This window comes from Colletotrichum destructivum, chromosome 7 (genome assembly GCF_034447905.1).
Source record: "Colletotrichum destructivum chromosome 7, complete sequence".
NCBI lineage: Eukaryota > Fungi > Ascomycota > Sordariomycetes > Glomerellales > Glomerellaceae > Colletotrichum > Colletotrichum destructivum.
In genome coordinates, this window is record NC_085902.1 from 3,966,406 (window position 1) to 3,978,479 (window position 12,074).

The window sequence follows — 12,074 nt, forward strand, 5'->3', positions numbered from 1 at the left end:
TCATCCCTTTCCCTGCCCACGGATAGAGAGGAGGCCCAGATGACAAGTCTCATCGGATGACAGTCACTCTAGCGAGAATGGCCGTGTGCGCATATAGGACACGGACGACATGCGAGGTGTTGTCGTCGCATGGCCTTTCGGATACGCGGGATGGGTCGATGCAAGAAGAATACGACAGCAGCAGTATAAGTCGACGACCACCAAGGCAAATTCCCCTCCCCGTTTTCAAGCTCAGGCTCAAGCTCGAAAGGCATAATAGGCAGGGTCACTGTGTTGTTTATGTACGCCAAGGACCGATCGGTTCGGCCAAGGCAGATCACACGGCGGCAGAGAGACCGGGGACGAGTTGGGCCTCTCAGCTGGCAGCGCTACAGGCAGGCTGCTGGTTGCCGTGGGAGCCCGCTAGCTAGCTGGGCTGCTGCCAGCTCATCGAGTGTGTTTTGGGTCGGCTCATGGTCAAACCCGGGATCGTCACTCCTAAACGCCGGAGAGCATGGTTGTCGATAGCCTCGGACCGCCCAGTGTGATGGTGAAAGATGGTGAGTGAGGGGTGAGAGTGAGAGTGAGAAGAGGGACGAGATGGAGTGAGATGAGTTGACTGCCGCTGGGGTAAATAATACGTACCGAGCCATCCACTGGAGGAAGACGGGAAGAAAAAAAAAAGGATCAGGTGCACCTACAACCGAGCCTGGAGAAGGCAGCATCAAGTGCCACCTTTCCGCAAATAACCTTAGACTCCATCCGCACTGTGTCTCTCACCTCAGGCTCCACCTCGTCCCTAAGCGAGGCCAGTCGCTGTCAAACGCCAAGACCGCCGGGAATTGGGATGGAACCCTCAATTTCCTGCCTCAAGTAAGGGGCAGGATGTGCAGCACAGTGAGAAGCTCACCGTCCAACGCACGGTAGAGCCGCCAAGACCCATCAAATTAGCACGACTGCGGAGGGCGCCCACAGCGGGTACAGACCTACCTAATGCGCATCCACCAGGCCTTTCCTCTGGGAATGACCGCCGTCCGAGGGGTCCGAACTGCCCTGAGCTGGCGAGAGCATGCTGTCGCTGACTAAAATGATACGTCCCGCAAAACACCTCCCGCCTCTTTCCTCCTCTCAATGTGTATACCCACACTCTGTATCCCCTCATACGCGGTCCCCCCTCCCCCCTCGCCCACTCAAAGGCCAAGCACAAGGTAGATTCTCTCCAGCGCACACAACCGACAACCGAGGCCTCCTTCCGACACTCGGGCTCCTTCGTTTCGTTTTCAACGGGAGTTACACGCCATGGTCCATGGGCCATAGCCATGTCACCCCATCCTCGTCACTTATCCTTGCCTAGCTGACTGAGGAATCTTCCGAGATTGGGCGGATCGAAAACCCTACCGAGGAGATATGGGAGCCTCATCGCAGGACGCTGGCCATAATTCAGTCAGTTCTCCATGGCTCAAGCACTCTGGTATCTTCCTGCTGTGCTCCAGCATGCCGAAGACCGGTGAACCAGACTGCTTCGCCACCCGTCGGGACGAGCGGCCGCTATCCCATGTGGGATGTCGAGACGTTCAAGCGACACCGATCCGGGCTTAAAATATTGTTTTTTTGATGCGTATGACGTCGAAACCGAGCATCGTCACTTGAGATATTATCAAACTGTTGTTGGACGGGTTCCGAGTCTGCTCATCAACTCCCTAACGAGTTACGAGTCACACCAAATGCCCACTCACCTTAGCCATCATTGTTTCAGTGCATTGCTCGATATCTCACGTATAAATATCCCAGACAGCCCCGGCCGAACCGCATTCCAGGCCCCACTGCCGGCATGACAACCACATTGACAGCCTATTGACGAGGCAGATCAGCCGCACCGGGGCTTACGTGAGATACGATATCCATGATGTGATCTTTCTCACAAACCGATCATGTCTATTGGCTCTTGTTCTAGCAAGCAGCACGATGCGAAGCGGCTGAACTGCCGATTCTTGCCAAAGCTGACGACCAGGCCATGGCGTGGAGATACCTTCAAATATCGCTGAACATAGTGTTTGAGCTTCAGCAGGTGCTGCCTAGAGTCAACATCATCTCGTACAATGCCTATAAAGCGACACTCGCTCTCTGGGTGCTCTTGTCCTCTGATCTTGCCTCTAGGTCTAGGTACGGATGATACTATTTCAACCACCAAGTCACCTCGGCGAAAATGCTTCCTCTAAACTGCGCCCCCATCCTCGCGGGTCTGGCCGTCTATCAACTCTTGAACCGGTGTTTGCACAATGCAGTCAAGCGTGTCAATCCGGTTTTCTACGCGGAACTGGAACTTGACAGGCACCGCAAGCTGGCCCCCTACTTCGTCTTCCCGCTGGGCATCCTCCTGACTCTGGCCACGACGCCGATTTGCCTCGCCGCGTACAGTGAAACGCCCCCTGTGACCGACACCTTCGGCCTCGACCGGCCCATCTCCACCAACGGCAAGATCTGTCTCAGTTCCCGGGCTGTTCTTTGGGTCTCGGAGATGCCCCTCCTCAGCTATTCGTCGGAATATGTCGCCCACCACATACTTTCCCTGGGGTCTCTGGCCCTCGTCTTGATCAATAATAGCCCGCGGCGACCCATCTACCTCATCTACGCCGGCCTGGTTACGGAACTCTTTTCCGACGCCGTTGCGTTGTTACGCTTCCACGGCCGCGGTCCGACCAACTCGTCACGCTTCCGCAAGACCATGCTGGCAAATGTCTTGTCCATGGTCTTTTTAAGAATCATACCTATCGTCGCCTACGTCGCGACCATGCCGACGACAAGGGCATACTACGCAACCGGCATCGCCTTCTACTGTTTTTACCTTGGCCGGCTAACCTTTCTCCAACTGGGGACCCTGGGCTACCACAAGATAAGGGTGGGCAGAACGGCGCATCCAAGCAGACAGTCGACAAACTCAAAACCACCCTCGCGCTTATCGTTGTCGGAAGCGAGTCTTTTTCGACGTCCGATGGCGCTCGTCGTCTGTGCCGCCGTCGTCATCGCGTACATGAGTCTGAGAGAAGCCGAGTACCTCGAAGCCTTGCCCAATGGACCCGCCGTCGCATCAAGTCGGAACAGCACCTGAGAGACCCTGGTGTTCTCACGAAATAATTCTGGCAGAATTAACCTTCACTCATCCGTGGGGGTTGAATCTCAGAAAGACACCACGCGACACTTGGTAACGAAAAGTTGGCAACTTGAAAGATGCACGTTTACGCTTTTACGGGTTGACAGTATAGTATATCAAAGAAGAAAAAAGAGTTTAATTTTATAAACCAGAATCATGCCCATGCGCGCCCAGTCTCTAACATCGCTCTCAGGCGACGGTGGCACCGGTCAAGGTGAAGGAGTAGTCCAGACCCTTGTTAGCCTCGCTGCTGGCCAGCTCGAAGCCGTCGTACAGGATCGGGGTCTTGGGTGTGTTGGCGACGACCAAGGTGGCCTCCTCGCCACTGGCGACCTCGGCGGAGCCAGCACCATTGGCGAGCGCGACGTAGCGGACCTCGCTGGCTCCCTTGATGGCGAGCGTCGCCGTGAACTCGCCGTCCGAGGTGATCTTGACGTCGACCTTGCCGGCGCCCGACGTCGTCAGCGGGATGATGTTGGAGCCCATGTAGCGAGGCGCACGAGCGGACTTGACTCTGTAGCCGGAGGATCCTGACTCGTCGACGTTGGCGAAGTTGACCGTGTCTTTGGCCTGGTTGAAGAGCTCTTGGGCCTGGTCGTGGCCGATGTCGACGTAGGCCATTCGGGCCCAGTAGCGGCCGACGACTTCGGCGGCGGTGGCGTTGCCGGCGAGGACGCGGTCGAGGGTATGCAGCGGCGTCTCGTTGCTGTTCTCCTCGTATTGGACCATGAGCTGGTGCAGCGTGTCCTTGCCGAGGCCTGCGATGTTGTCCGGATTGTTGGTGAGGTAGGTGAAGAACGGCCAGGCCTCGTAATAGTTGCCGGAGCCGACGGAGCCGTCGACCAAGACCTGGAACGAGTCGCCGATGACCTTGTTGACATTGAACTCGGTGCGGCCCTCGGGCGAGGCGTGCTTGGCGCGGGCGTCGGCGCAGAGGGGCGACGTGTTGTACGTGTCGGCGATCCAGTTGGCGACCGTCTCCCACCAGGCGCCGGTGCGCTGCTGGTTCACCCAGGTGCGCTGGTGGTAGTGCAGGGCGTGACCGTACTCGTGGACAGTGACGCCCGGTGTCGCGAGGTACTGGTGGACGACCTCTAGCCACCCGGCGCCGGTCTCGGGCTCCGAGTGCATGACGCCGGCGGCGCTGTCGAGGTTGGACACGGAGTAGATGTTGGTCTTGCAGTAGGGGCCGTCGTCGGAGCCCGCATTGAAAGAGAGGCCGGACGAGCGCCAGCCGAGCGTGTTGACGAAGCACTCGTACGCGCCCTCAAGCATGGCGAGCGAGTCAGCGGCGTCGTCGCCGCCGCTGTAGACCCGGAAGTGCGCCGAGTCCTTGAAGTCGCTGCCTCCGGGGCCGGCGTTGGTCTGCGGCTCGAACTCGGCCGGCTCGGCGCGCGCGGCGACCTTGACGGGCCCGCCTGCGGCCGCGGCGACGCCTGCCTGAGGAGCCGCATGGGTGCCGGTGGTGAGGGCAAGGAAGAGAGTGAAAAGGAGTTGGTTTGACCTGGCCATCTTGGGCAACCTGGCTTATACGATGACGATTGCGGGGAGAAAAGGGAACGTATGGAAAAGGGCAGAAAGAGAGCGGAAGTGGGAGAGAAGGGAACGAACTACCTGCTTTCTTGCAACGATCGAAGTCAAGATAATAAAGGAGCTTGATCGGGTAGTTTCCTCCTCGTCAATAAGTCGTGGTGGACCGCCATCTTTTGTACCTAGAGGGCCTGTCATCGTCGCCAAGAATCCCCCTAGTCAGGAACCCTTTCTCCCCGTTGCCCAATCTTTCCAAACCCGGAATGCGATTTGCAGAACGATGCGAGTACACAAGGTAAGGTATTTGGGCGTCTTGTTTTCCCTGGCCGTGCGATGCAAGTAACTGAGCAGGGGGAGTATGGCGTAGAGGAGGAGGATGAGCATGCTAGCCCTGCTCTTCTGGACTTGGCCTCGTTCACGGGGTTGCACCCAGTGTCTCCGAGAAAGTGATGCTAATATGTTATGAAACGGCGGGTTGTAAAACTTCCAATCAGGACTCGTCCGTGTTGCCCCTAGGGTCACCTTGTTCGTTCTTTTCCCTGCATCGATCATCTTGAGACGACCGAGAGCGACGTCGATCTGCAGAGCGCAACCCAACACCCAGAGAGCAAGAGTTGGGGGGGAATATCGTGATTGATGGGAATCGCGTTAAAGGGGATGGCATGAACTGCAGTTGATGGCGACTACTGAGTTTCGAGAGGCCTGGGAGTCGAATCTGAACACACTTCACACCTCAAGAAAGCCCAGCTCCCAACACCATCACTGTTGAAATTCTCCGTGCGACCCAACAAACCCGCAGCTCGAAATGACGATTGTCTCGAACCCTTCCCCAAGTACCGATGCCCCATGGGTTCTGGGGCCCAAGCATGGCCTCATGTCATCCAGCTCCTTGCGCCGTGTCGGCTCGCTAAGCGCGTGTTAGTCAAAAGGCCCAGCAACGGCTCCAGTATTCTCTAACCCGGTCCCCTGCAGCCATCCATGATGATTGGCGGCAATATATCCGCGATTGATTTAAGGTGATTTTAAAGTCTCGGAAACTTCTCCTGAGCTAACTTTAGTTGGTGCACTCAAGCGTCTGTTTCTTTCCCTCGCCTGGGATCTGGGACATGTTGCGTGTTGCTGTGTGTCATGACGCAACCAACACCCAGTCAACCTCGGCACTGTCTGGACGCTATTAATGTCGACGCCGCCTGAGAAAACAATAATGTTCTCATCTCTTGGTTTTGGGATTTGACAGCATCTCAAACACAGCAGCCAACGCCGGCTACCCATGTCAAGTAACGGGGTGTTGGAGCTTGTGGGCTCAACAGCCACCATCATCGAGTCATGGCACATGATTGAGTAACGCATCTGTTTATCTAGGCCGCATTTTGGATGCTGCGGAGGCCCGGGAGATTACCGTAGAAGATGAATTCTTTTTCCAATGACTCGGCTACGGATACCGGTGAATGGAGAAATGGGCTGGTAAGGAAACAGCAGGAAGTGGACACCTCAGCTAACGAGGCAGGGGAAGGATCACTGCAGAAGATCCGTATTGATATCTTCGGCTGGAATGACACATACTTGACAGGCTAACAGTTCATATTTCCGCCTGTCGACGATCCGAACTCTGCGACTCTCTCCAGGAGAACCCCTTCCCCCTCCCAGACGTGGAGTTTCCGCCGCGAACAGGTTCGTCTCAAGTTTAGAACAGTGCCGCTTGGGCTTGGTATCAACCTCCCCGTCTTGATTTTCCTACAACGCCACAATATGCATTGTATTGTGTCTTGGTCTACTTGATGACAACACTGTTCCTCCCCTACACGGACTAGAGATATTCTAGCTCTCGTTAGAACACTGTCTGACATCGCTTCATCGCTTGTCTAGGCTTCTTTTCCGCCATCTCCAAGGCATGAGTTGGTTGATTGCTTCAACACCAGATTGAATATTTGAAGGTATAAGACAGGGTTGTTAAATATCTTGACATCAATCTAATAAGTTGTGACGAGCCCGATTACCGGAGAAGAATGTAGGTTGTGGTCGTACTTTCAGGCACAGTCTTTCTAGACCCGGGTGGCCTGGCATTTCTATCCAGATATACTTGTAGTTAGAAAGCCTTGGCAAAAAGACGTTTGTACATCGGCAGACAACCATGAAAAGATGTTTCACAGCGTGAATGGTCGGTCCAACAGTGATATGGCGATCTACCCAAACCTGAGATAGTGCTCATTGTGCAAACGCGCAGTCGGGCTTGCATCCATTTCAGCCGGCCGATAAAAGTCATGGTATTCAAGAAGACATCCAATCCCATGTGCTTAGAGACTCTGATCAGGGGCAGGCCATGATGCATTGACGCCAACGTTGTCCTCGTAGCGAATGTCCATGTCTCACCGGAAAGCAGACTCTCAGAAATCCATTCGGCTGTAATCCTCGTCTTGGGAATAGAGACCTCAACTTTCACGCAGTCTGTTCTCACATAACTGACCTGCAGCGTCCAGCTACTGGGAAACGAGAGTGTCCTGACTCCGAAAAACTATGGGTGCTATTGGGACACAGCCAATTCGAATGCTTTGCATAGGCATACATTATGACACGAACAGTAAGATAGAAACGAACTTGGCTACACCCCTGTAGCAGGACAGCCGTCATGAACCGACCTTTCAATCCATACGTAAGTGATATGCTTAGAGCTGACGGAGATTCAGTGTATCAGGGCACTGACTTCACGCTCTCCAGCGGTCTGACTCTTGGTCCTATGGAGACACAAGTCTAAACACTTTCACAGGTACCAGCTTATCCTACAACACCGACGCCATGACGGTCAAGATCTTCAATTTCTTCATGCTGGATGGGCAAAAGTATGCGCCACCGACATGCTGACTTGAGCAATGTCACTACAAGCGGATGAAAATGACAGAGAAGCACTGTCGTCTAGAAATGAGACGTCTTTCGCAAAAAGTGCAGCACGAAACCCCTTGTAGTTCCGAACATATGGCTCAGCTAACAATTGCCAAAGCAGTCATCAGGCTTGGGTGTATCCTCGACCCAGACCTTGCTGGCCGTGTCCATCTTGAATGCTCGGCCTCCGCAATGTCTCGAACCAGGCCGTCTTCATCGCTAACTTTTGGTTCCCGGCTGGCCTAGGGTTCTTGAATTATGTCCAGTGGAAAGTAGTGACCAGCAAAAGTTTTTCCTACGCGGTGTTGTCGGCCTTTCGTAAAAAGCATCATCACAATATAACGGCGTTGGTGAAGTCTGGCGACCGGCTTGCTGATCCATGATGCAGCGTTGTCCTACGGCGCCTACGGCGTACTATCAACGACGGGCATGGTGGGTATCACCCGTACGTACTGAATTACGCCGCCAATTTTGTCATGGCGGACGGGAACGAAGCGGGCTTCAGTGCTCTCGTCACAACCGCCGGGGCTTTCGGGTGCGTGGCCGCCGTGGCCGCATTCCACGCCATGCCACAACAGCTGTGCTACCTTGCTTTCATTGCCCTTTTTCACAGTGCCGATCGGGGAGACGGCGCGGTTCTTCCGGGGCCGGCAGGATGGTCATAAATGACATTTCAAAAGAAAAGGACCAAGCGAACGTCTCCTTGATTTCAAAGCAGAACGAACTCCTTTCCACCGTTGATAATGACGACCCCGGCTCCCAAAAGTGGTTAAAGCCACTAACAGCACGTCTTGTCCGCTATCCATCCATTCAGCCAGCCAGCCAGCCATCCTGCCTTATCTCAATCCCTCTTGACCTCCCGAAACCTGCCGATTCATCTACTGTTGATGTTGACGGCGGAATTCTCGCAGTCGTCGCCGCCCCGGATGACGACGTTCCAGCCGTCCTTGTGGAAAGCCTGCCCGCTGACGGTCTTGCCGTCACCCTGTTTCGCGTCCAGCTTGTCCAGGCACTTGTCCAACACGCGCTGGGCGCCATCGGCGATGTCGGCGAAGGATTCCAGCTCCTTGGAGCTCTTGGCCTGTGTTATGTGTTGTCGCATCAGCATCGATTGTATGGGTCTCATACACAGAGACTACACAGAGACAAAAGAGGATCCGGAGAGAAAAAAAGAGATAGATAGAGACAGATACAGAGACAGAGAGAGAGAGAGAGAGCACTCACGTCATTGCACCACCAGATGCCCGTATCGTGCCGACAGCTCACCCGCCCGCAATTCGCCGGTCCGGCACCGTTCTGCGGGCGCCCGCCCACCGTCCTCAGGTAGTCGATGCCCACGTGCACCGCCGTCCGGTTCCCCTCGCCGAAGTTGTGGCACAGCGTGGGCTTCTCATCGGTGAAGACGGCGCGCCGTTCGATGGCGGGCGTCGCGATCTTGCCGAAGTCGTCGTCAATGTCAAAGGTGGCACCCAGGCCGCGCATCTGCGCGGCGACCTCCTCGACGGTGCCGCGGAGAGAGAGTGTCTTGCCGCTGCCGTCGGGAGACGGCACCACCCAGCGCGGGATGAAGATGCCGTGGCCCTGGATGGGGGAGCCGGGGCTCGGGCTGTCCTTACCAAAGGCCCAGGCCTGGACGTGTTCACGCCGTGTTAGCCTGAAGTACCAATGCAACATTTCTGTTGACTGTAGCATGTGGGATGGAGGAGACCTACCAAAGTGACCATGAAGGCCAGCGGGAACGTCGTGGAGATGGAAATGAACATGGTATGATTTGCGTCAAGCGCCCGAACGAGTTGGTTCAAGAAAATCAGCGATGATACTCAGCAAGCGCTGTCTTCACAGCTACAGCGGCACCCATGTTGGTTTATACTCGTATAAGAGAGGGGCGGGGGGGCAGAGTCGTGGTCGGTAGCTGGCAGTTGCTCGTTATGCTGCTTTTTGAGTTTGGGAACAACCGTATCATCAGACGAAAGCTTGCTGCAGCTTTTCATGCGGCCTGTGAAGCTTGCTTGATCTTTCCCTCACCAACGGGGAACGTTCAAGGAGACACCGCCCGCTGGTCGGGGTGACGGGCTTGGGGAGGCCGGTAAGAGGAAGAAAGTTGGCAAAGCCATAACGCTTTGGGCCTGGTCTTTGACCGCCTGTCCCTCACCCTCTTACTCGTTCCGGTACTACCAAAGATCGATTTTCATGTTATCATCAGATAATAAAACAGCCAGCGATCTTAGGAATATGGATGTGATGAACGGGGTGAGGCGACGGGATAGGTTTCACATTGGTTGGTTTCCTTGAGGGAAAACTCAGTGAAAATATCGACCAGTACTTTTCGCACTTGCCCAACATGCCAATACAGCATGCGCATGGAAAGAAAGCTCTCCTGGGGGAGGTGGGGAGGTGGGAGGGGAAGCTGGTAGCACCAGAAAACTTGGGATTGCCGGTTAGAATTCGACGTTGCGTTTCATGTTCCCCTTGGTGGCCGTGGGATATGCTCTGGCACGACGTCCACATCCATGCGTCTCTCTCAACTGTAAATGTCGAAATAAAGTTGATGGTCCCGGGGATCCCGGGGATCCCGGGTGGCCCCCGCCCGGAAGGCCCCCGCCCGCCGGGGACGACGAGCATAAACGTGATTGTGGGTCCGGGAGGAAAAAGAGTGGTAGGTAGTGTTCTATACGTGCTGCATCCGGCGTGCTTCAAATGTGTGAAAGGGCTACGGGATGGCTAAGACATACTATGGTCAAGCCGAAAGACGGCACCAGTAAAAACAAAAGAAATTCGGGGGTATCGGAATCATTTCATAACGTAGAACCATCATCAACCTCAGCCGTCGGGGGAGCCCCATCAGAGATCACCCACAACGCCCTCGCAGGCCTCGTCCACCGTTGCCAACGCGCCCAACATCGTGCCGTATCCGACACGCTTCCCTTTCCTCCGCGCCACCGCCGTCCGCCGCCGCCTTTCCTGCTTGTCGGCGCTGTACCACTGGAAGACGGCGCACCAGAAGCCGATGAAGAACAGGAACCTATGGTTCGTCAGTATCGGTTGCACAGCCCAGTCTCGGATGATATGAAGATGGAAAAAAGGGTAAAAAGAAGGAAAAGAGGAAGGAGAGACGAAGCATAACAACTCACCACATCTTCACTGCGAGTCCCACCACGACCCTCAACCCCTTTTCCTCATCACCTCTCTCACCGTTTGGCTTCCCCCTCCTCCGCCTCCGCCTCCTGCCCTCGCCGACGCCCACACACACGACGACGGTGCAGAAGGTCGCCAACACCAAGCCGGCGGCCTGGAACGCCAGATCCCCCAGCCGCCCCGAACAGCCGACGCCGCGGAGCAGGGCGGCGGAGAGGGCGACGCTGAAGAGGATCACGAGCGCCGGGGACGCGTAGTCGCAGAGCCTGCATCTGCCAGTCAGCATATTGCGAAATGGTCCTTGGTGGTCCTTCGACGCAACATATGTCATGGACCCGCAACACATGTGCCCTGCGAGACTCACCAATTCCAGACGACGTAGTCGCCGCCGTCGTACACCATGTAGATGATCCACCCCTCGACGGCACCGATGAGAAGACACTCCAGGCTCAGCAGAACCCACCACGCGACGCTCTCCAACCCGCCCGTCCTCAGCCCGCCCTCCTCCACCCCGCTGCAATGCCCCGCCGCGTCATCGTCTCGACCACGACCACCACTTCCCCTCCTCGAGGAGGACCTCGTGCTGTTCTGATACAGCAACCTCTTTCCTTCCCAGTGGCCGCCACCGCCGGCTTCGACATCGCAGTCCTCGACTGTGATCAGGGGTAGGTACGCCGCCGACGACGGGCTCCATGGCGCCTTCTCGTCCTTAGGCAGCGGGCTGCCCGCGCGTGCGACGACGGCTAACAGGGCGAGGCGGGATGCGGCTTCCATCGGCTCTGAATTGGACCTCGGCTTCGGTGCGAGGGGTTTGTATGTCTGTATGTGTATGATTGCGTGTGTTCTCAGTACGATAGGGGCGTTATGGCGGACGCAGATCAATCGAGACGTGCAGCTCGGCGGCGACGTCGATGCGATGAGCTCGCTGTGTAGACATGAATATTCGATGCAAGGCTCCTCGGGTACGCCTAACGGGGGGATGGGGGGGATGGAAAGATAAATATGAAAGAGGGAAGCAAGGGGGGAAGGGAGAAAGAAGGAGAGACGTAGAGAAAAGGGGACAGAAGAGAAAGACAGAGAGACAGCAGAAAGAAAAAAGGAACAAGACCAGTAAAAAGACGAGAAAAGCAATCACATAGAAAAAAAAAATTTAGAAAAAAAAAGGAAAAAAAAGGTACACGCTGCAGACATGTCTCTCTCACTGGACCCCTGGGATTGGAATACACGTGTATACATCGCATCAGGCACCACCGACATTGGGCCGTGTCACGACTCACGGTGGACTGACGACTAACACGATACATGAGAGAGGGAGTGAGGGAGTGAGAGAAACTCCCGACAGGCGACGGACCAGCTGACCCCGTCACCATTCCGTCGCGCCTGAGCCCATCTTGTCCCGATC

General features: G+C 55.7%; 5 protein-coding genes across 5 annotated transcripts; 1 reads left to right on the forward strand and 4 right to left on the reverse strand.

Annotated features, from left to right (window-relative positions):
- The first annotated feature begins 1,134 nt into the window (after positions 1-1,134).
- CDEST_11783 (uncharacterized protein) lies at positions 1,135-3,144 on the forward strand. Its single transcript, XM_062927939.1, has one exon. The coding sequence runs from the start codon at positions 2,186-2,188 to the stop codon at positions 3,086-3,088; it is 903 nt and encodes a 300-aa protein (XP_062783990.1). The 5' UTR covers positions 1,135-2,185; the 3' UTR covers positions 3,089-3,144.
- Position 3,145: 1 nt separating this feature from the next.
- On the reverse strand, positions 3,146-4,784 carry CDEST_11784 (uncharacterized protein). The gene has a single exon (XM_062927940.1). The coding sequence runs from the start codon at positions 4,640-4,642 to the stop codon at positions 3,320-3,322; it is 1,323 nt and encodes a 440-aa protein (XP_062783991.1). The 5' UTR covers positions 4,643-4,784; the 3' UTR covers positions 3,146-3,319.
- Positions 4,785-7,661: 2,877 nt separating this feature from the next.
- On the reverse strand, positions 7,662-8,105 carry CDEST_11785 (uncharacterized protein; the record flags this gene model as incomplete). Its single annotated transcript, XM_062927941.1, has 2 exons — positions 7,662-7,779; positions 7,999-8,105. The coding sequence occupies 2 exons, from the start codon at positions 8,103-8,105 to the stop codon at positions 7,662-7,664; spliced, it is 225 nt and encodes a 74-aa protein (XP_062783992.1).
- A 306-nt stretch (positions 8,106-8,411) lies between these two features.
- CDEST_11786 (uncharacterized protein) lies at positions 8,412-9,300 on the reverse strand (the record flags this gene model as incomplete). Its single annotated transcript, XM_062927942.1, has 3 exons — positions 8,412-8,618; positions 8,762-9,166; positions 9,250-9,300. 3 exons carry the CDS (start codon positions 9,298-9,300, stop codon positions 8,412-8,414), a joined length of 663 nt encoding a protein of 220 aa, XP_062783993.1.
- An 892-nt stretch (positions 9,301-10,192) lies between these two features.
- CDEST_11787 (uncharacterized protein) lies at positions 10,193-11,741 on the reverse strand. Its single transcript, XM_062927943.1, has 3 exons — positions 11,037-11,741; positions 10,669-10,938; positions 10,193-10,559 (listed from the first exon to the last, which is right to left on the reverse strand). The coding sequence occupies exons 1-3, from the start codon at positions 11,444-11,446 to the stop codon at positions 10,379-10,381; spliced, it is 861 nt and encodes a 286-aa protein (XP_062783994.1). The 5' UTR covers positions 11,447-11,741; the 3' UTR covers positions 10,193-10,378.
- Positions 11,742-12,074: the final 333 nt, after the last annotated feature.